The sequence below is a fragment of the Stegastes partitus genome, unplaced genomic scaffold (genome assembly GCF_000690725.1).
Source record: "Stegastes partitus isolate 25-593 unplaced genomic scaffold, Stegastes_partitus-1.0.2 Scaffold10, whole genome shotgun sequence".
NCBI classification, from domain to species: Eukaryota; Metazoa; Chordata; class Actinopteri; family Pomacentridae; genus Stegastes; species Stegastes partitus.
The window spans coordinates 1-23,968 of record NW_007577741.1 but is presented as its reverse complement, the minus strand read 5'-3'; the positions used below and the strand labels follow the sequence as shown (position 1 = coordinate 23,968).

The following is a 23,968-nucleotide window of genomic DNA, read 5'->3' as shown; positions in this document are numbered from 1 at the left end:
AAGGAGCACGACGAGAGACAGAAAAATAAGAGTGATGATAATACTCTTGTCAGTAAAAACAACAATAGCAGTGATGCTTCGAGCCATTCACAGCCAGCGTACAGAAAGGCTGACTGGAGATAAAGCAGCGTATTTACATTATTCAGGTATTTGAGCAATCGGAGCAATGACTGAGAGCAGTGTCAACAGATGGGGAATATTAGAGCTGGATCATCTGTGAAGTTGCTCTGTGGCCTTTAGGTCAAACATACAGGACAAAATATCTCCATGCAGAGTTGTAAAGATGGACTATAGGAGCCTAAAAGCTAAACGTGAAGCCTTTGTAGTGATTTCAGGTTTAAGGTGATCAACCATCGCTTAACAGCAACATCGTTTATCCGTTTAGTTTTTGGAATAAAGGTCTAATGCACTGATGCCACCTCTTCTCACCTTTTCTCTTTTTAGAGGCAAATTATGCCAGCAGCATCAGAGTCCCTCGCCCTGGTGACGTGCCAGCTCTTTGGTCAGACCTCTCTGCCCTCCTCTAGCCTCCCTGTCTACCCTGGCAGATCCATGCTGCTGGATGCTCCTCACAGAGCCACGCCCGCACCATGAGCGCCAACGGGCCTGCCCCAGACCCAGCCCCCGCAGCCCCAGAAGCCCCTCCAGCCTCGACCCCTGCTCCCGCTCCGGCCCCAGCCCCAGCCCCGGCGGCACCGCCTGCTCCTCCCGCCCCGCCTGCCCCGACAGCCTCTACCATCCCGGTAGGTGCGTTGGCACAGAAGAAGCGGCAGCAGTATGCCAAAAGCAAGAAGCAGGGCAGCAACGCCAACAGCAGGCCGCCGAGGGCTCTGTTCTGCCTGAACCTCAACAACCCCATACGCAGGGCCTGCATCAGCCTGGTGGAGTGGAAGTATCCTTTACAGTGGCTCTGATCAGTCCTCGTTCAAAGGGCTGAAATGATTAGTTGATTGGTATTATGATGATTATTTAAATCATTTATCAAGCAGAAGCACGAGGTTTGGATGGTTGGTCAGATAAAACAAGACATCATCTTGGTTGCAAGAAACCTTGATGGACAGTTTTCAACCTGCAGCTCATTGATCGGCTGAGAGAATTACGGTTGATCATATTTCTCTATAGTGGCGACGATGATCATTAGTTGGAGCTCTGCTGGTTCACAGCTCCTGAGTGTGTTGGAGGCAATTAGTAGTGACTACCACATGGTGATATATATGCATTCATATATACATAATATGCATTTATATGAAGATGTAAGCAGGTTACTTAAAGGGGGAAAAATACTACATGTCTGCCTTATTTTTGCTGGTTTAGACTTTGGATTCCATTGCTAAATATTGTTGATTTACAGCTGCAGGCTTAAAAGTCAATCAGTTTATTATTCTTAAACCACATGTTGCGGTTGCTGGTAATGTTGGAAAACTAGACAGCTAAACTAGAAGCTAATGTTCCTTCCATTCAGACAAAGTGAACATCAAACCCTGACATGTTGGTGGGACTCGTAGCTAAAGCAGCTCAGCAGCAGGTTACGCTGCCGCCATAAAAGCCATCAGATGCTATAAAGGAGATTGCCAAACTTGAACCGCAGAGATACATTTCATAATCCGTCTTTTCGTGTTTGTTGGGGGAAAAAAAAAAAAAAACCTCCCTGGGGATTTGCTACCAGTACACTTTAGGAAATGCAGCTGTGTCAGGTGTCCCAAATTGTTCTCCGTGGACCTCATGCAACAGTGCAGCACGATTGCAAGTCTTTGTCACACGTCTGTTTTAGTTTCTGCTTTATTACACGTCTTTAAAGAAAAGTTAGGTCGTAAATTTAACTGCTGAGCGTCATGTGGAAGGTGTTGGAGGTGGATGGATGCTTGTTCCTGTGTTTTTATGTTTCATCTTAAATATATGCATCACTTCAATTAAATAAATAAGCATGACTTCTAAGATACAGTTTTATTAATTCTCTCTGGGAGAGGCAATACTCGCACGCATAAATGTTCACCTATTTGTTCAGCTTTGATGTCGTTGATTTAGAGATATTTGTATTTATATCTATTTATATTCTTGGAAATTGCTCTTAAAAACTGTGTCTACATGCACCGAGAGCATCTGAACAGCAGTTTGCTTGTCAGTGAAAACACACTAACGCAGCTTGATTCTCAAATTAAAGAAGAAAACTTGTGAAAGAAGGTGCAAAACTAACATGAATGTAATGTGCAGTTAAACAAGAAGTACTAAACAACAGCGAGGATCCATGAAAAATAAATAAATCCTCCATCATGTATGACTTCGCTCTGCAGAGTCACAGCTGGAGACGTCCTATTTATCCATAATATTTAATCACACGATGCTGTGTCATTTCTCTGTGTGTTTCCCTTAACTTCTGTTTTCAGGCCATTTGATATCTTTATATTAATTGCTATTTTTGCCAACTGTATGGCCTTAGCTGTCTACGTCCCTTTTCCTGAAGATGATTCCAACTCCACCAACCACGACCTGGTGAGTAGTACAACATACACTGTCATCAGTTGATTTGTTTGATGCCTGTTGTGCTCTGAGTTCTCATTTTGACTATCTGAGACTTTCAAAGTCTCTCGTGGCCTAGCTTGAATTAAGTGTTGTTATCTGTAAAATGAATAGTAGAATGTAAAAAGCAAGATTTTAACTGTGTTTGTTAAAAAAAAAAGAAAAGCAAAGGGAAGCTTATCTCCTCTAGTGCCTGTTTTCTTGTTGGCTCGTTCTCGTTTATGGCTAAATTGTTTTACAGTACATTGCAAAATGCGTTGCCGCTTCATAATTCTCTTACAGTTGGTAAAGTTTGATTGTATCACCCCTCTGAGATTAAGATATAGCCACGGAGCCGCTGCACTCTTCACTGTTTTATTATGCAGATTTGAAGTATCTGCTGTGCCGACATAGAGAAACACTCTGGCGGTGCTTTATCATGTCATGGTTTTACTGTACACTGGTTTTATTCGGCTTTCTATTTATAGATTTTTTTTCCCGTCATTGCACCACTCTGTGCACCTTGTGCATTTATGTCTGTGTGATGAATTATGGGTGATGTAGTGTTGTAAGCATTGTTCCACAGCTGAGGATAAGTGCACTCTCCAAAAGCCAGACAGACTCGCGGAACGTGGCGCTGGCGTGAACAGAATTTCGCTGTAGCGTTCAATGATTCATGAGCAGCGTATACAGTGTGCAGACATTTGAAAGCTTCATTTAAGAGCCGGAGCATGTTGGAGAAAAGGTTACCAGGCTGCTGTAACTGATGGCAGGAGCGCTCCTCTGTCTCAGACACCGCTGAACCCGCTGTGCAAGATAAGCTTTGGTTGACGGTGTGTCTGGTGTACTTTAGCGAAGTAAAGGTGTACTACTTCCCGGCTTGACCTCCTGGAGGGTGACCTCGGGGTGTTTGTTTACACAGTACTGGTGCATCAGAGGAAAGTGGGCCATCTGGGACAGTACAGTGTCTGCTACAGTAGTGTGTACATTAGCTTGTCAAGTTTAGTTTGGAATAAAGTTTGAAGGAGGTCGATTGTCCTGATGGTGACAAGGAGAGGAAATGCTCACACTTGCATAAGAAACACAAGAGATACAAAAAATGCTCTGAGGCTGGTTGACTTCAGCCAAACATCTGTGCATTTCACATCTGAATGAGAACATTTATTCTGCCTCACAATAAAGGAGATGTATGAAAGCACTATGTGAAAAACAATATGTATGTTTACAGGCAGATGTGCTGATTTTAAAGTGGGAAACAAGGATCACTGGCACCGATCTGTCACCTCATCTTTGGTCTCAGAATCAGAGCCAGAGGGGAAACAGTCAGCGTCGTGAATTTGTACTTTGGTTGTTCTTCTACCTTTTCTATATTGTAATGTTGCTACAGGGCAAAGGTTGTACCACAGAACGTACTGTAGATGTGAGGTTTGTCTGAGTGTTAAGAGACATTCAGTGGAATCGTTGCTCTGTTGTGTTTTAGAGCCAAACGGTGACAGAAGCCTCTAACAAATATGTGCACAGCTTCAGACTGCTAATAAAACATGTGTGTATGCTGTTAACAGGTGTTTAGCTGTTTCATACCAGCAACTTTCCGTCCTGCCTCTAAATCTCTGGACTTTATATTTGCACCGTAAGCAATGTTCATAAATTCAGAGCGTTTTTCAGAATCTACACTGGCAGAGAGGCAGGCCTAGAAGTGTTTTAATACCGACTCTGATGAATGACGCTGGCATCAGCTGTGGTTTTTAGGAAGGAAGCTACCTTCTGCGTGTCGTCTCAGCCCCTTTAAGCAAAGGGCTCTAAGTGGAAGCATAATTTGGCACTTTTTGATGACGCCTTCATTGTGCCTGTTGTCTGAAGCTGCTATGGCGCTGCTGTGTGGTATTTGTCACTCTGCTAATGGCCCTGGTGTAGCTCTGCTCTAAAAGTGTGTGTCAGATCGGATTTATGGATGCACCCATTAAGAATTAACTAAAAAGCTAGCTGCCTGTCACTGAACAGGATCATTGATGCGGCTTGCATGCTTCATGAACAAGGTCATTGAGAAGAGATGAGAGGACAAGCTGACGAGTAGATATGAGAAGATTTATTTTATATTGGCTTCCTTTCAGTAATCCTTACAGTCAGGACAATGCGTAGCTGCCTTCTTTAACCACACTTGGTGTTTTTTGGCTACAGGCTGCTTTACCTTGCACAGAACTTTGGATTAATTCTGCAGCGTCGACATTAAATCAGAGGGCGAATAATGCAATCTCTCCCTTTTGCAGCAGCGGTGGAACAATAGAAATCTTTATCGGGCAGGTGTGCCAGCTTGGCCTTAGTTGTTCTACAGAACTCTTGCTGTAGTCGCAGGAGGCGCGCTGGACAGAAAAACGCTGAGCTGGTCCTGCTATAGCAGCCGGCAGGGAAGGCAGTAGTGAAGATTGCCATTTCACACTACTATGCTCTGCAGCCTCACAGGTGGACTGAGGACTGATATGAAACCTGAGTTGCAGTGCTGAGAGGCCTAATGTGTAAAGCACGGATCAAATTATATCACAAGGCTGCTAAGCCATGCAGGTTTTTACTCAGCGATACATTCAAATGCGGTGTAGCTTTCAGCAGACAGACACTGAAACCCTGCAGTAGGCCGACTTCTGGATCTGTGGACGCTTTGTTTAGTGCATTGTGACTTAATGCTCATTGTCTGTTATTATTAAATCACAGGGTAAAGTACTGAATCTGTTTTGGTCATGCTACGCTGTGCACACAGAGTCCAGGTGCTGCAGAGCTGCTTGAGTTAGAACATTGCATTGCTGCAAAGTCACAGAGGCCTTAATAGCCTGAGTCTGCCCGTCTTGTTAGTAAGGCTTGGTTAAATGCAGCAGCTCATTATAAATAGAAAGCAATTTCCTCCTCAGGCGGAACAGAGGGCAAAAGATTGGGGTCTTGCTACCACCAGGAGGCACAAGTGAGTAACAAGATGTAGCCAGCACACAAATACACACATGCACGCGTGCAACAAGACAACAAACCCTGTCAGGGACTCATAGTCATATTTTCTGCCTTCTCTTGCGTCGCGCTCTCCTTTGCTGCTCCTCCTTTGTTTAGTCATTTCACTGCAATAGTAAGAAGAGCAGCACACAGAGCGTCCTGCACGTGACTGTGTCTCCTCTACACCCAGCTTGTCTAGGGGACAGACAAATAGTCTCCAACCCTATTGCCTTTGCTTTAAGGTCATTTCTGACTTATCTATCTGAGACTCAACACCCCAGGCAGCTCCTGCTGAAGGTAGCTGAGTAAAACAATGACCTTTTCATGGTGAATATGATTCATACATCTCATCCTTCGTAAGGCAACATGCAGAGAATTGCGTCTGGTATCAGGTAGTGTCCGTGCCCGTATCACTGTTATTGCATAACTGTGGAGCCGCAGAGCTATTTATTTTACTGGGGACAAAAGGACACAAACATGTAAAGACTGAAATGTCCATGAACAAACCAACACAGAGGTCATTTGGATTCCAGCAGAGAGCTCACAGTTTGGATCAGTCTCACATTTGATGCTGCTGAAACTGAGGATGTCAGTTTTTTTTTCCTTTTTAAATAATAGATCATTTTTCTGTATTTCTAATAAATGAACGATTGAAAAACATGCTCTATCTCTGTGGCTTCACAGAGAAAGACAGACTGACCACATACGGGGCTGGTGCCTCCTATTGTGAAGCCATTATGGCAAAATCGTTTCCTTTGATGCTGATATTTGAGCTACAACAAGATCAGAAGATGTACTGAATTTGCTGTGATATGTTCAACTGTCCTGCTTGTTTAAGATTAACAAGGGAGATGTTCTTTCAGTAATGATAGTTACACGCTTGTCATCGCCCAGTAATGAAATATAATATTGCTGTGTTTGTGCTATGACACACAGTCAGACAGCAGAGATCATGTAGCAGCTTCTGTTACTGACATGATAAAGGCTGTGTAGAAATAAGCGACATTAATTACATTTTTTCTCCTATATGCAGACAATATTAGGACCTTTTTAACTTTCTCTCTTTTCATGAAAGCATGCACTAATAGGTTATAAATCATACACTTGTGTTGGTTATTGTTGTGTGGCAAGATTTATAATTCAAAGATAGAAAATAAAACTATTGTATAAATTATGCTGACCGTACAGTTCATACCATGTGATGCCAGCAGGTACCAGAGGTCTATAGTTTCTCAGCTCTTAAAGTTTACATCAACCATCAGACATGCTTCAGTGAACCGTCACAACAACATGCTCCAAGACAGCAAAGACAAACTTAAAGTGAAGCTAATATACGTTTTACATACGACTCGGTTATAGGCGTGAAATGCGCACAGTGTGTACGAGGAAATGAGCAACATGAAGAAGTCGTTTTTGATGCAAATACAGACCAACAACTCTCTCACGGTCCCAAACTCGTGACCCGAAGCCAATGCCTTTCCACTGATCACAGCCATCAAGCACTTCAGCGTGACAACAATCTACCGAGAGGCAGCCACTGGATCTTGTCAAACAAAATCGAAGTTTTATTTTTTCTTCTTAGCTGACATCTGATATAATTATTGATGCTTCCTCATTATATCAACCTCGTTCCAATGCTACAGATGCTGCAGATATTCTCTTTATAATTGCACAGCAAGATTAGAAATGTGTGTAAATGCAAACCTCCCAACACATCAGTCTCTTGCATTAAAGCGCCATGTTTTGCCTCTGCCTGACAGTTATTCATGGACAAAGCAGGATAATTAAAGCATATTAAACATAGTAAAACATGACTCATGTGTCTGTCTTCTGCTGCCCTGCTTTAGACATCAGCATAATGTATGTATGTGGTGCCCTTCTCGCTCTGTGCCAACAACAACAACAACAAGCCTCAGTAGCTTATTAAAAAAATTTCTGGCCAACGTGTGCCCTTAAACAATACCTCGTTAAGAGCAAATCGCCAATTAAACATCAAAAACTGTGCCTGTTTGATCTAATCTATAGTTTGTAGGTGATGTGTAATGTATGAGCAGTGCTGCTGTGGCTCATGTGTCAGTGTTTTGGCCGTTTGTTTGCAATGTGCACATGTTGGAGGGGGGGTAGAGCGGTTGGTTTTGTGTTTGTGTACGTGTGTGTGTGTGTGTGTGTGTGTGTGTGTGTGTGTGTGTGTAATGGCTGGCACAAGCAGCAATGTCTGGACTGTGGACTCCCATAGAGATGATGGTAGAAGTATGTGTTTAGTCACTTAACGTAACTGCTCATTTGTGGCTCACACTAGCACTGTCCCCGCTTGTTATCTGGTGTGTGTGTGTGTGTGTGTTTGCGGATGTGTGTGTGTGTGTGTGTGTGTGTGTGACCGAGGGAGAGCGAAGAGGGAGTCAGAGCTTTGAGCGGATACCGAGTGAATGTGCAGCCATGATGGTTTGCAACAGCAGAGCATGTGCACGGAGTCTGCATCCAACAGGCCGTCTTCTTAAAGGGGAACAAGAGCAGAATTAATATTGGCTCTGAAAATAATATATAACGTATTACGAATAAAATGCATCTAACAGCTGTGCAAAAATACCTCATTCTTAAAGGTGCAATTAATTCCAAAACTCTGATCCTGTCTGCTTTTGAGTCCTGGTCGTATTTGCATCAGTAGAATCTCCACTAAGGAGACAAACGCTGACATGACCGTCACTGCTTTTTATACGTCAACACGACTCTGCATTCAGATTTAGGGAATCATTCCTCACCATGCAGGACTGTTGTGGGTTTTCAGTGCTGCCTGTTTGTAAGCAGGATTACGCAAAAACTACCCGGCTGAATTTCATTAATGAAAGTCTCACATGTCATCAGAATGTGAGAAAAACTTTAAGCTCAAAATAAGACAAAGGAGGTTAATTTCCCCATGACTGTACGACGCCTGGTTATTCTAGACTGGCTGTTTAACCTTCTTCCACTTCAGGATGAAGAGTCTGAAGCAAAACAGAACCACACGACAGTCACTAATTCATACCTATTCTGTTGTCTGAGAAGAGAAGTGGACAAATATGTGCCTGAGAACAGCTGTTTAACCCTTAGAGGTCTGTTTTGTCTTTATACACCACATAGAAACATGTCTAGCGTGCCCATGTTTGGTATCATTTTCTTTCAGCACAACATCACCTATATGAGCTGACTATTATTTTTTCATTTTAACCTGCTATATTAACATTTGGGTTCAAAAATATAAAATCTAATTTGGAAAAAATGTTAATATTTATTACAATAAAACCCACAAACGTGCTAAACGAAGTGTTTGAATGTTGAAAATGTAAATATGGGTTGCAGATATGAACATGAAAAGGTAAATTTGATATAAATATCAAACTAAAACAAACATTTGCAACTATATAAAAGGCAAGTGTGGCTTTCTCTCTCCTTTTATGAAAAAATGACGGAGATGTTGAAAGAAATGCCTGCAGTGCTGATTTTTTACGCTTATATTGTACACACTTTTATAACATCCTATCTCTGGTTCTATGTGCTCTGTCGACATTAAACAAAAACTGGGGTAGAGTTTAAAAACTGCACTTTCGAGTGAAATTGACGGCATGGCTGTATGCGTGCTAGTTTTTCTGTCATGATGTCTCGAAAATGTCATGATTATATCACGGCGGACCTCTGAGGGGTTAAGAATGCAGCACATGTGAGCACAGAGAGCAGGAGAGAAGCCAACAGTTGAAGAGTTCATTTGCAAAAACAGGTAACGCCATCTTCACAAACCTTCAGATCGTTTCCATTGTCTACCTGAGACAACATCAATCAAACTTCAGTTATCTCTATTTTTGTCATTTCTACTGAGTCAAATCCACTCAGCTTCAGTCTGATTGATTTTATCTCAAGCAAACAACAAAAAAATAAGCTTTCTCAAAATGTACAAAAATGGAGTTATCTGATTTTGCAGATTAACTCTGCAGTTGTAAAGGCCGACATCAGCTGCACTGAAGCACAACAGCTTACATAAAAACAATAATCCACCCAGTCACGGTCAACTGGTTTCCCGCTGGTCTCAAAGTCTCCACTTCTTCCTCCCATGTTCACTCTTACAGCCACCAGTACAGCATTTGGTGTGTTTTCATTCTGGCTGACACGTTTTAAAGTTAGTAGCAGAAACAGCTCTAGAATGTAAATAAACCTGTTTACTGTGAGTCCGCTGTTCATGAATGTTTCACCTGGAAGCAGCAAACATTTAGCTGCACGACTTCCTGCTTAGAAACCGACCAACACTTCGACCAGCTTCTGAAGCTTGGAGGCCATCTAGCTGGTGTAGAGGGATGGCTCCAGAGTAAAGGCTGAGAAGTTCTGAAGTGAGTCATAAATGGCGTTATATACAAATAAAAGAACCTTAAAATCAGTTTGCTATGTAACAGGTAGCCGGTGCAGGGATGCTAGTAAGTGTAATGCTTTCCAATTTTTGGTGTTAAATTACAGATGTGAGCAACAGGAAACTACGATGTGTCTGTGGATGAACACAGGTTGTTTGAGTTTTTGTTCTGTTTTACATTTTGACTTACAAGAATTTTACTCGCTTTTAGCTGTAGTTCATTACAGTTGAGTGTTTTTAAGATCGACATCCTCCCATTTGCTAAACAGCAGACAGAAACTGAGAGGGCCTGTTGCTAAACATGGTTGTATCCCTCTGTCACAAACGCATATCCAACACACACATAAGTATATACACACATCATAAACAAGTCTTCCATCACTAACTATGTCTTGATTTGATTTCATAGTAAATTCACATCAGCACAGACATTTACTCATTAACTTTATCCTTCAGTCTCCACACAGTCACAGCAGAAGTCAGTTTAAACTGTTTGTTGTCACTTTGCAGTGCTTTGACACAAACTGTATTTATTCTTTTTTTAATTCATAAACTCTGAGTACTGACGCTCCATAAACGTTTGATTTCAGTTTTAAAACACAAAACTACTATAAACTCTCTGTTTTTACACTACATTTTGGATAAATTTCCAACTGACGAGAAATTAAAAAAAAAGAAATGTTAGTTTCCTGAACTCGTAAATGGGACACACACAACACTAAGTGGCTATTTTCACTCCTTGATGACCTGAAAGACTGGAGCTGGGTGAGGAAAGAGGGCACGAGACACGTATTGCAGAACATCTCAGGATTTTATGGGACAAGGTAGCATTTCACTCGGGCTGCATTTACTGCCCATCCCAGGACGACGACACTTTTCTCGCTCTGTCCTTCCACCCTTAATATAAAACTCTAGATGTGGAAAGTTTATGACCATCAGCCACAATAAACAGATGCAGCCGTTAATAGGCTGTTAAGCAGCAGTAGCTCCTTCCCCGACTACATGCAGGGCTTTGGTGTCGAAAGGTGGCGATGAATCACGGCGACTACAGTCAGAGTTTTACTTCTTCTTAAAGCTAAGTTTATTTGTTTGGTTGAAGCAAACAGGACATTTTAAAACCCTCACCTGTTGGAGTTTGTCTCTTGTGGAAGCCATCTTGTGCTGGAGCTCTACGAGGAGCCACGCCTCTCTAGCAGCTTTTCTATGTGGTTGATGAGTAGGTGGGGTCTCAAATCTGATTGGTCAATCACTGTGAGGTACTTCAGGTAAATACAGAAGGAAGTCCAAATGTTTGGCTCATTTTGGTTTTTCACTGCTGATGACTGATTGTGGAACTATAAACTGTGGTTTGAAGAATCTTCAGAGATTAATGTGTAGTTGCTGTTGACTTTATCAGCTACTTTCCAGAGCTCTAAGCTGATTGGTCAGTTTGAACTGGGAAGGCGGGTCACCTGCTCTGTACCGTAAATTCTGGACTATAAGCCGCTACTTTTTTCACAGGCTTTGAACTCTGCGGCTTAAACAACGATGCGGCTAATTTATGTATTTTTATGAATTTGCCTCGAGACCAAAGTGACATTGAGAGCGACAGAGAGACTGAGGAAGTGTGTGACGAAGTAATTCTGAGGCTGTTCAACTCCGACACTGAAGAAGATGACTTTAGTGGTTTCAGTGCAGGAGGAAGATGAAGATAGTGATCAATGACTTTTCCTGGTAGGCTGCTGTGGTTTTTATTTTCTTAACCAGCCGTGTTACAGACACTGTTTGGGAAAAAAAGCATTTAAGGTATGTATTTATTTAAAACTTTAAAAAACCTTTCTGTGTAAATATCTCATGTTCCAACGTGGACACCTGCAGCTTATAGACAAGTGCAGCCTGTATTTGTACACAACTTGTTTTCTTTTTAAAGTTAGTGGGTGCGGCTTATATTCAGGTGCGCTCAATAGACTGGAATTTATGGTGTATATGAGTATACTGGGTGTAGGAGCCATGAGTAGATCTGTATTTTTGTTACAAGGATAAAGAGCAGATTGATTATTGTTATTTTGATTGTGATCTTTTTTGATGGTCACATTTGATCGGGAGATGGCGGCTCCGGTAGATGGGCGGGGATTTAAGCTCACCTGTTCACCACTTCACCTGTGCTTTTGTGAGGAGAAGAGGGAGAGGGGGTGAGCTGGGTTGCCGTATTTTTTGTTGACCGCTTTTTCACTATAATGCTATTTTGAGTGCTATTTTATTTTAATTTTGATTACTTTGATTTGGAGTTTTTTCGTATGAGTTATGATCCTGTTTTCCTTTAATAAAAGGCTAAACTTATTTAAACGTATCTCCGTGAATTATTATTTAAACACGCGTCAGACAAACAGACCCAGGCTCAGTCTCTCAGCGACACAAGGACTTGGATGTCACTACACTGGGAGAGAAGTGGGGAAATGGTTTGCTTTTAAGGCAGAGCTATGCAGCACTGTACCAACTGATGATGTTCAAGTTTTGCAATCAGAATCAGAATCTGTTTATTGTCATTGTACGTGAAGCACAACAAAATTTGAGATAGTAATTGGTTGAAAGTTATTACCCCTAAGTTTTGCTTTGTTGTTTTATTTTTTGTTTTTCCCTTTTGGAGACTACCATCCAACACATTTGTTTGCCGGCGTAATGTTTTGTCCTCCATGATACCTACATGTTTCCTTGTAACATGGACATATGGACGTGGGTGCATCAGCAGAAGACTGCAGCCAATAAGATTCTCTCTCAGGTGTAATTCAAGACAAGCGATCAGGTTTGGATGTCCAGACTCTGCAGAACACAAAGTTAGTAAGTCTAGCCTTGTTGCTCTTCCGTGTATGTAGCATACTTTTGTGTCTTTGTCCTCTCAACATGCAAACACCTGTTGCTGGCACAATGAAACCACACCAAGAGGAGCGCTGATGGTTCTCCTGATGAGCTCATTCCTCCCTTAAATGCCTACACTGAAGCAAAGCGTTTCCAACCTCAGCAGATTGGGTACTTTTAGCTGAAAGACACGCAGCTGCTGTGCACGCAACATGATGCACGGCAGAATTTGCAAATAAGAAAACAGCGACTGCATCGCTACTCGACTGCATGTTGTAACCGCAGGAAGAAGAACTATCACCAACCGCCTTATGCAACAAATATCCAGTGTGATTTTTTTTTTCTTTCTTTGTGAAGACGTTCACTTTCGTAGTGTGGGTATACTTTCCATGACCTGCACTTGTAGTGTTTTCCTTGGCAGAGTGACATCCACATTCTCACACAACTCCTGCCTGCCCACCCCCACAGCTCTTCACATGCACACTCACACATAAACCTGTGTTTACATGCACACACGCTCTAAAAAAAACACGACAGCTCTATACTGTACATACAAACACATGGGCAGCGCTGTATGGAGTGATATGGAGCACAACAACAGATGGACTGTGCATTGTGTTGCTTTGTAGTGTTGCTGTTGGATGTGTTGCACTCAAGAGGATGTAGTTCAGAGCTGCAGTAACACATCTGAACAGTTAGAACTAATAATAATTGTTGTTGTTATGTGATGAGAAAAAAACAGGAAATAAGCAAACATTTGAAGTTGCAGACCTACTGGTGTAACAGGCCTCATTAAAAAGATGCACAAGATAAACACAGGCCCGCTGCACACTGGAGCAGACTGCACACTTATTTAATGTGCAAACCTGCAGGAGTAGGCGGTGAAGAAGCACTAAACGCTGGCTGCCCTCACCCACCTGGCTCGGCTGGATGGCACTGACTGATCTGTACAGACAAGGGAAGGAAAGCGAGATGGAGAGGGCATGGGGGAGGGAGATAGCGGCAGAGTGAGAATGTACGTCTGCTCATTGAGTGCAGAACCGGATCTGAAAGGACACCGCGATGTTTCCGTAGCGCTCACCAGAGATCTGCTCCCGTGGCCGCACCGAATCCCGTTTACACCGCGCTGCATATGGGCGCTGACGTCGGTATTATGGCTGGGAGTTTGTTGTGTTTGCTCCGCTTGTAAGCGTTCTGGTCGCACACAGATATCAAACATGCATGATGTCACGGTGACTCATGTGACTCGGGGCTCGCCGCCACACGCTCAGATGTTCAAACACGCACATGTAGCGGCAGTCAGGTGGTCGTGAAGTCAGGAAAACATGGAATCTCATTAAACACGAGTTCGTTAGAGGATTCATGCACATGTACTGTACGTGTTGTATATGTCGGGGGATCGAGCAGCAGACGTCGGCCTCTACTTGTACACGATGCTTTAAATTTTAATGCCATATTAAAGTTTCATCATTTAATGGGGTGTAGCTCAGAGTGTAAGTGAGCTAATGTGAGAGTAAGTTTCCTTTTTTTTGGTCTGTATTTTCTTTTTCACCACATTTCAACCACGTTATTGTGATATTTTCTGATCACACACATCCTCCTGTTGGCTTCATGTCTTCTTTTCTCATATATATCATTTAGGTTTATTGCAGGCTGTCAGTGCGTCTCAGGCTGACTGGTCTCGGTGGGAGATTTGTACATTTAATTTACTGGTAAATTATCATCTTTGCTGTATGTTGTGACGGCCCCATTGTGTCATTGTTGTGTCTTCCTGTTATTATTATTATTATTATCATATATTATTTGCGGTTTTCAGATTTTGTTCGTTGTCTGTCCCCGAGGTACAAGCAAATTAAGTTCCTGTGTTTTAATATAAGCAGGATCCTCTTCATGCAATTCACTGCGCAGTAGTTTACGGTTGAACGGTTCGCTGTCTCACAGTGACTTTAAACTGATAGTAATAGACTTTGACATCGCATTCAGAATCAGGTTTAATTAAGCTGCTGTGCCATATGATTAACTATTTTTGTGGTTGGTTTATGCCAAACTTTTTTGAAGCGCTATCTTGGTAAGAAATAAGCTTGTATTAGCGTTCTCATATCTGTGTTGAAAATGTTAAGCAGTCTGTGAATTGAAATGCAAAATCAACCAGTTGTGCTTTTAGGGGCAGTCAGTATTGGGCTTTTACTGTTGGAATTTTGGGTAAATAAAACAAACAATATATAACATCTGACTTAGTGGATGTTGTCCTTAAATATATTCATACCATCCAATTAAATAAGGGGAAAAAAATCAGCTGTCAAGGAAATAAGTTGAAATTGACAAAAGTAATAATAAATAAAAATTTAATGAAAATCATGACATTGCTTTTGAATTGTGGTTCAACAGAAATATTTTTTAAAAAACTCCAAAAAAAACACCTGCTACCTGTTGACAGGTATTTTGATTTTGGCCACTGCTCATCAGCAAAGTCCTCTAATTTAACTATTTTTTATTTTTTTTTAAATTATTATTCTTTCCATCCACAATTCAAAAGCAATGTCTTATTTCACTAAATTATAATTTTGCAAATTTTTATTTATTATTACTTTTTTCAGTTACTTGTCATTTGAGGGACTTTTGTGAATTTTGCCTTTTATTTAAGGGAAGGGTATGAAGACATTTGAGGACGACTGTAGGTGTGTTTTGTTTCCAAAGTCTGGATGTGTGGCTGGTTCAGAGTCTTTATGTGAAGCTAAGCTAACAGTCAGTCGCCTCATATTTAGACAGGAGCGTGGCAGCGAGCTTTTCATCTAACTCTCACAGAAAATGTCATTCATTTATTTCCAAAAAAAAAACAAAACAGATTTATGCCTTTAAACTTTTTGAGATTACGACAAGGATGCAGTTGCAAAGTGAAAATAAATAAATACATTTTGCAGAAAACAAGCATAATATTTAACTGTACTTTTTAAAAAATGCATAGAAACGTGTGTAAAATTACAGAAATTATATTTTTAATGGGAACGCAACAGTTATTGTGATAATGTGTCAATATGTGTGTGTCGATTCTCAGCCATCCAGGTCATAGTGATCATAGGAGCTGCAGTAGGAAGCAGCTGGACTTTTTTTTTTTAGGTTCTAGAACAAAGATCCGAGGATGTCATGCCAATTATGCCAAATTACATTTACTTTATTTATTTTTTTAAAGAAAATGTCCAACATTATTTATACATTATTTTTCCTGCATTCTTAGTGTCCATGTGTTGTTAAATTAATATAATATAAATGTTTATGCCACGAATGTAAATCTTAGTTTTTTAATTTTTCCTTTTTCTTGCATTTAAACGTTGTAATTCTAAAGTGTCCAAAGATGCTCTGCGCTTCAGGTTGAGTCTTTCAGGCCTGTTCTGGCGGCAGTGCAGAGTTTTTGGGTGGTAATGTCTGAACGGTCCACCAGGAGAAGGTGGATTTAAGTCCTGCCTGCCTGGAGACTCTTGTATTGTCACCACACTCTTGCTGCTGGAGCTTCACTTAAGGTATTTATTTAATGAAATAAAACTGAAGTCAGTCTTGCAGCCCACAGGCCGGGTCACAACACTGAATGAGGCACGTTTTTAGTTTTTGAATTCCTCCCGGTGGGGCTTTGCAGGATTATTTCTAAATAGCTGGTTGTCGTTCTAGATTTTCATCCTAGTGCAATGTTTTAATAAGTTTTAAGGAAGTAACAGCAGTGTTTACTTTATTTGTCTTCTAAAATAAGACTAGTTTTTAACAGTCTCCAGCATGTGTTAACGCGTTATTAAGGCTGTTTGATAGTTAGAGTTTGAGCCAAATCTGTAAAATGCAACCGTTTTACTGCAGAACTTTTAGTTTATTGAGGGTGTTTGTTAATAAAAATCTATAAAATAACTGTGTGTCTGTGCAACACATAATAAAAATGTGTAAATTTAATATTTCCGCTGTTTCACATTTAATGCTCTGCGATGTGTTTGAGGGTTGTAATTAGTTTAGATAAACTGACTTTATTGAAATATTAAGTCGTAGCGTGTGAACAATGTGCTATAATTACAAGCTGTTTTATTGTCTTTTTATGTCTTCATTCCCACTTATTAGGAGGCATAAAATTAAATTAGCGATCCCCCCGTGTGTCTGCAGGAGGATGAGTTGTGGCGCTGCAGACGGGCCCGTCTGAACCGTTAATAGGTCGACGTTATCGCTCTCCACCTGGCGAGTTATGTAGAAAAACGCACGCTTCGGTGGGTTTGCATCCTCCGTCGTACGGCGAACGGAGCTCTGAGATGAACGGAGTTGTGCTTGTAGTCATGAACGCTCGCCCTGTGGCAAGTTAGAGGAGGAACTCTGAGCGTGAGTTTGCTGTTAGCGTGAGTCTCAGGACTTTAACATGTGTGTCTGTGTAAGCGCCTCATGTTGTGGTGTGTGTACCTCAGAGAATAGCAGCAAGCGAAGTGACCACATGAACTGCTGATAGCGTTTTACTGTATGAGACAAGGAACCACAGTACAGTAAGTCTCTTTACAGCACAAATAAACTGCGATGAGTCACAGATATTTATGGTCATCCCTAAAGGCCTCTTTCCTCGCTCTCCTCCTCTTGTTGTCACTCTCTCTCTCTCTTTCTATTTCTGCTCACGGTTCAACATGCTGATGAATGAATAAATTACTGGTTAATTGAGAGGGAATGGTTATCATTAGTGATTATATTCAACACGCCTTAACAAACAAGGGACACATTTATTGCAGGTTGGAGAGTAAAAATTGTTCTGACGACTGTTTTTAGTGCCTCAGTTACGACACAGGAGAAGATGTTATAAAGAACATCCTCATGTTCCCACATCATGGCCTAAAACTGAACAAGATCGGCCAGTTTGTTCTCGTTAACCGCTAACAGATAGCTGCAGCAGCACTCCGCTCTGCCTTCTTATGGTCTCTAAAATCGTTCACTCGTGTCTCTGTCACTTTCCTTCCATCCTGGTATGAATCGCCCTGTTCTCTCTGCTCCCCGCGGCCCGAGCATGCTCCGTCACGGAGGCAGCAGCCGTGAGCTTAACTCAACCTTTTACTTCAGTAACAAAGAGGCCCATGTCTCTTATTCTGGGCTAAGTGCTTCTCACAATCTGCAGTAAACTGTTGGGAAAACGAGCCCCGCGGCCCGCAGCACTCCTGCATTTATGGTGTCCGCGGAGAACACAGAGCAGGGGATTAAGGGCTCCCTTGGGCAGGAGAGGTTATTATGTATATCATAATATACGTGTGCGTGCCATTATCTGCATTGTGCTTCTCATGTCAAGAGTTAAATTCCTGTCTGTAATACGTTTAGCGCGGTTTTGTACTGATGGACAGATATTTTGAATGGCAGCCTGTTTGCAGGGTTTACGTTGACCTGCCTCATGCATAAAGGATGAAGAGGGCGTCTCTCTGGTTTCACATCTCCAGGGAGGTCCCAGGACTGTACCAAACAAGCTGAGTCACCTTTGGTGTGTCCACCTCCAGCTCCTCGCACATCTCACTGCACTAAAGTGCACATACCACCTCTGTCGAGCTGCGTGCGCCTCTCTTGTCAGCTTCGCTCCCAGTCGACCTCAACCTGATGGCTTAATGTTCCCGTGTTCTCTGTGCCTTTGAAACAACCGGAGAAAGGCGCACTGCTGGGTTACATCACTGGTGTTAATCTCTACATACCCTCTAAAAACAGCCACTTTATTCAAAGTGTGTTTGTCCCTTTTTTAACCTCTGCCTCACTCTGATACACTCAAGCCGTGAGAGCTCTCCGCCCGGTTATCCGACCTAGTAAATCTGTTTTCACCATTTTAGAGTCGTGTTTGTGTTTGTGCCGCGGCCCTTTCTTCTTCCACAGTGGTCACAATTTCACCTTAGTTTTACATATTCACAATCCGTCTTCTAGACATATAACAAGATGGATATTTTAATGTGTTTGTCAACTGGTTTTATCATTATTATAATTGGTATTATTAGTGCAACTGCTGTCTGATTGTCTTGTTATGAAGGTTTTGGAGGTGCATGCATGTCAGCGGTCAGTTGGGCTGAAAAGACGAGTTGATTTAAGGAGAAAGCAAAAGATGAGTTCAGTCTTTTGAAGCTCTTGTGCGTCAGGCCTGTGACATTTGAAACTACACTGCAAGACTTTTACATATAAATGAATATTTGTTTTTCAAGCTGAGGCCAGATGAGTTCACACAGAGCCTCTTAGGGCAAAGTAAGTCTCTGTATTTTGCTGCATAAACAAGTTTAAATCTGACTTTTGTAGCATCATTCCCATTTCCTATAGTGAGGCGTTTGAGGGCAATCAGCAACAACTGGGTTGCCACAACCAATGAGGGGAACAACCTTGATTGCAGATTACGGGTCATTTGGCTATTTGCTTGCTCCTGCTTTTAAAATCCCTTGACAACAACGTACAGATGTTGGCCTGCAGGGAGGACAGCTGGTTTGAGAGAGGGGGTGAAAGAAGCCCATCTATGTCAAACTGGAATCCCTCAACAGAGGTGGAGGTCTGAGGCATCACCTCTCACCTGTTTACAACTCAGTCCTAAGATCTCTCCCCAGGAAGATGATCCCACATCCACACCTCACCACAAAAGACCCTAATGAACCCCATTGTGTCAGGGGGAGCACTAACAACTCACATAACGAGGGGGAGGAGCAACAAACCCCCAATTGAAACCCTCAGGTGTTAATGGCTCCTTAAGGATAGAAGCATCTGGAACTCCCAACTAGTCAGTCAGAGCTGATGAAGCCTCTTGGATGAAACGTCTTCAAGGAACTCAAGCAAGTCCACGATTAAGCTACAAGAACAACCATGACCTGGAGAATCTTCAGGCAGCAAGACACATGCTGAAAATTAGGTTTGCAGGAGGTCTGATGGTGCAATAAAGAAGTCTTGGTAGTTTATTTGGGGGATTATGGCTTTTTATGGCAGTTCTTGCCTCCCTGAATGCAAAAGTTCCACCATAATAATTCTACCATCGCTGCATCCTGTTCTTAGTTCTGCCCAAGATGAAAGAAATATAAACTCACCACCGTTTTTCTCCTTCTACAGCAGAATGACGGTGAAGGGCAGTCAGATCGTTCTAGGCTCAGGCGACGCAAAACTAGTGTTCGTGTAATTAATCTCGGTGCCGCTCGTTGAGGAGGGAGACAAAAGTTGTGCAGGTTTAAATCGTAAAGCCAAACACTGACAGCATAAAACCGCTGATGCTCTTAGCTTTCTTATCCAGCCTGAATCTGCACCTCATCAACGTTTCTCATGTTGTCATGGTTTTCACAGCGCTCTGTGAATGTGTGCAGGGACGAGTGTTGGGGAAGTGTGAGAATCAGATTAGAAGGAGGTCAGGACACGGTGAGGGTTTCTAGCTCTGGTTGAACGCCGGTGTTCAATAATGTAGAAGGACGCTGTGCTTTGGGCTGCTCTTTGGTTTTGGTGTCACTGGGTTTTTAAATGAAGAAAAAAAAAGCATGAGACTCTGATATGATTGTGTGTGTTTGCTTCATGTGATAACTTTCTAGTTAGATCTTTGGTTTGGTTGACTGATAATATCCTTATCAAAATACAAGATATATTTTCCATGAATAGAAGAAATAAGTGATGTTATAGCTGCAATGCACAGTTTGTTTTTTATTATAATTATTATTTTTTAATTTGCTGTGCAATTCTCAATAACAATCCAACCGGTCACTTTGCACTTTTCACTGTGTATATACACATGAACATAAGCTTATTATTATTTTCTTTATTAATTTTATTCCCCTTTTGCACTGTTTGTCAATTTGATTTATTTATTTCTGGTATTTCTATCTCTCTATATATAAATGTATACATTCATATATATTTATTTTATTTCTTGTGTGTTTTATTCCTTATTCTTATTTGTCTTAATTTTTTTGTTTATTGTTTATGACCAATAAAACACCTTGAATCTTTGAATCCTTGAATATTTTTGCTGTGGTAAACCAGCAGAGTGTACATTGATGCATAACTGAAGTTAATGATTAAATGAGATGAACTGGGAGAATTAGGGAGTAAAATGGGAGTTTAAAAACTATTTATATCGCAGACATTTTTTATAGATATCCATGTAGGTTTATTATAGATATTTTATATTTATTCTAATATTAGATCCTGTAATATTTATTCTAATATTAGACAGGTATAATAACTGTACTGGCAAGCTGTTAGAACTAAAACTGTCAGGTGAATTTGTTTATGGTGAACACAATGTAAAGTATTTCTCTACAAGGTCCTCGACTTATTTTAATTATTTTATCTGGTGTTTCCGCACAAACTTATGTTTACTCCAGTGAACACGTATTCATTCATACTGCTGACCTAAAATGTTTTCGTCTGTTTCTTTTTGAGTGTGTTCGTCCCTCAGTGTCTGTGTAACTCTGTCTACTGTCTACATACCAAACGCTCACACTGTTTGTAATGATGCTTGTTCCTGTTAAAAAGCCATCTTTCCTCTTTGTCTGTGTGTCCGCAGGAAACAGTTGAGTATGCCTTCCTCATCATTTTCACAATCGAGACCTTTCTGAAGATCATCGCTTATGGTTTGGTGATGCACCAGAACGCGTACGTGAGAAACGGCTGGAACATGCTGGATTTCGTCATCGTCGTGATCGGGTGAGTCCTCCTGTTAATTACATTTTTATTTTTTTTTTTAAATTCATCGATTGAACATAATTTCTGCTGCCTCGGTGGCCGGTGTACGTCAGCTGATTGCAGTCCAGGTTACAAAGTTTTATTTTTAGTCATGTTTTTAGAGGTTGCGCTTCCATCTTAGCTCGACGGCATCCGAGAGGAGAAGTCAGTGTTAAAGTTGCTTAAGCTTCTGCTCCAAGTGGCCGAGTGCTAATAGAGACCCTCGTACACCCACAGTATATGACCCAGAAAAGACAGAGAGAATAAATCAGAGCTTTACCACCACTGGAGTGAGTCACCATCTCTCCATACTTCATCTCTTCTCCAACACTCCCTCCCGTCTTCCCCTCTCCTCTCGCTGACTGTCTTTCGCTCACACTCTGCCGTCCGGCTCTGCTTTGTCTCTGTTCTTATTACTGCCCCCTTCCATGTTCGAATGCTTTACACCTCCCTACCTCAGTCTGCCCTCATTCCTATCTCCTGCACACTCTGCTCTTGTTATCTTCATCCTTATCTCTCTTTTTCTCCTCTCTCGCTCTTCCTCCTCCTCCTCCTCCTCCTCCTCCTCTCTCTCCTCTGATGCACACAGTCCAGTGGGTAGCTGGGTCAGATCTCTGTCTGTATGCCGCATGCAGGGTTGATCTGCCATCCAGTCAAATGCAAAGACGGCTGCCTCGGCCACGAAGGCTGACTGTTGCTGCTAAATCCCTTAAAATCATCCTGCCGGCATGGCATGTCAACGTGGTCAGTCCACTTTTCCACAAGCAATACGTTTGTTTTTCTTGCGTTTATGAATGACGGTAGGTTTTTTAACAAAGGTTAGGTTGGCTTGGATGTAGATTTTTGCTGTCGTGCTCGTCACAGGAAGAAAAACTGTAAAAACAAAGCTTGTGTGGTATGAGATGACACCTCTTTTCTTGATTTCTCTAATTAAAAAAACAAGCAGATAAAAATGTATGTGAAAATTACAGTGGTAGGGAAAGATATGGGTTTTAAAAATGTAAATAAGCTAGTAAGTCATGTAAAAACACAATTAATGAATTTATCAGACAACACAGGAACAAACTTTGAGCTTATAGTTACAACTAGAGGTGAGGAATTGTTAATATTTTTACTGAAAGCAGCTCGCTATTGTGTTTAAATCTGTTTAAACCTGCAAAATAATGTACTTTCTAAGGTGCACTAATGGATAATATTATACTAAGGCTGGATTAAGAATAATTCGTGACCACCAGCTCACAGAAACTTATCACGACTACGTTTCCCTTCAGCTCTGTAGTTTATTGTTTGTTGGTTTCACAGATCACAACTTTACTATTTTGGTACGCTACAGCTTGGCTACAGTAGGCAGCAGTTTCATGAACAAAGTTTTTATAATCGACTGTCCACAACCTGCTCGGAGACAAATGTTCCCCTCAGCAGCTGGTGAAGATGGAAATCTACTGCAGCCAGGAAGAGATGAATCCCATGAAAGCTAACGTAGCTCTGTGTCTGTATGTCGATTTAGACAAAAATATATTCAAATAGCTTTCATGTTTTCTCTTAACACTTGTGGCTGGATTCTGCACAGATTCATAAACCCAAAACTACTTTTTTTTTTTGAAGTTGCAGACATTTCTTTTCCTTCTCAGTGCATCGTAATCACGCCGGCCGATAGGGGGGGACAAACGGGTCTGTTGTCCCGGGCCCAGAGTGGGGTGGGGGGCCCAGAACTGGACCCTCATTGAATTATGGATTTTTTTCCCCAAAGTCTGCAATATTTGAGTTAGAAGTTTTAATTTGTTTTCGTCTGAACTGTCCTTAATATTTTTGGAATCGCCCTCCACCCCCACCTCCAACATAAAATGGTTTGGCCCCTGATCAACGTCTGATGTCCTTTGATTAGAAGTTCGGATTTTCCAAAATGTCCGCTCAGCAGAAGTTTGGTGCTCAGAAAAGGAAAAAGAAGAGAAAAAGAGAGGAAGAAAATAGAGGCCTTAGAGATTTGCTTAAAAAATACTTTAAAAAGGTGGTGACACGAAGCTGGAACTAGTAAAGTCAACGTAGAGCGAGGTAAGAAACAGCGGAGCCAACGTTTGTTAGCCTTGTGATGTCATTTGGCTAGCTCTTAATATCCGTTAGCTGTGATACAAATCCTGACAAAACACGAAATGTTTGACAGAAACGGACGAGTTTAGTGGCTCCGTCAGAGAGGATGAGATAGAGAGGTCCACCTGCCGTCAGGTAACAGAGATGAGGAGGAAGGGGCCAGCTGGTCCACCAGGGGGGACAGAGTCAGACCACGGATGAGACTGAGAGAGGGAGTCAAAGTGCAGCGGGAGGGGCTTGCTGCCCAGTCGGACAGTCTGAGCAGGATGGATGGAAGAGATGTAAAGAAAGCAGAGTAGAGGAGAATAAGAGGAGGCAAGGTGAGGAGAGGAACAGGAGAAGAAGAGCAAAGAAAAGGGGAGATGTGGGTGATGGGGGCGAGGAGGGGTGGCGGGGGCATCTAGTATCATCTTGTCCCGGGCCCAGGGAAGGCTGTCAGCTGGCCTGATCGTAATCATCAGTCAGCAAAGTCATGAACGTTGCTCAAGTTGCAGACATTTACTGTGATGGACTAAACAACTCAAAGAGGGTTCAAGAGACTCAACA

General features: G+C 41.8%; 1 protein-coding gene across 1 annotated transcript; it reads left to right on the top strand.

Moving 5' to 3' along the window:
• Nucleotides 1–590: 590 nt before the first annotated feature.
• LOC103360518 (voltage-dependent L-type calcium channel subunit alpha-1D-like) lies at nt 591–21,316 on the top strand (the record flags this gene model as incomplete). Its single annotated transcript, XM_008286304.1, has 3 exons — nt 591–892; nt 2,385–2,490; nt 21,177–21,316. Coding segments are annotated over exons 1-3 (548 nt in total), but the record flags the coding sequence as incomplete, so codon positions are not given.
• Nucleotides 21,317–23,968: the final 2,652 nt, after the last annotated feature.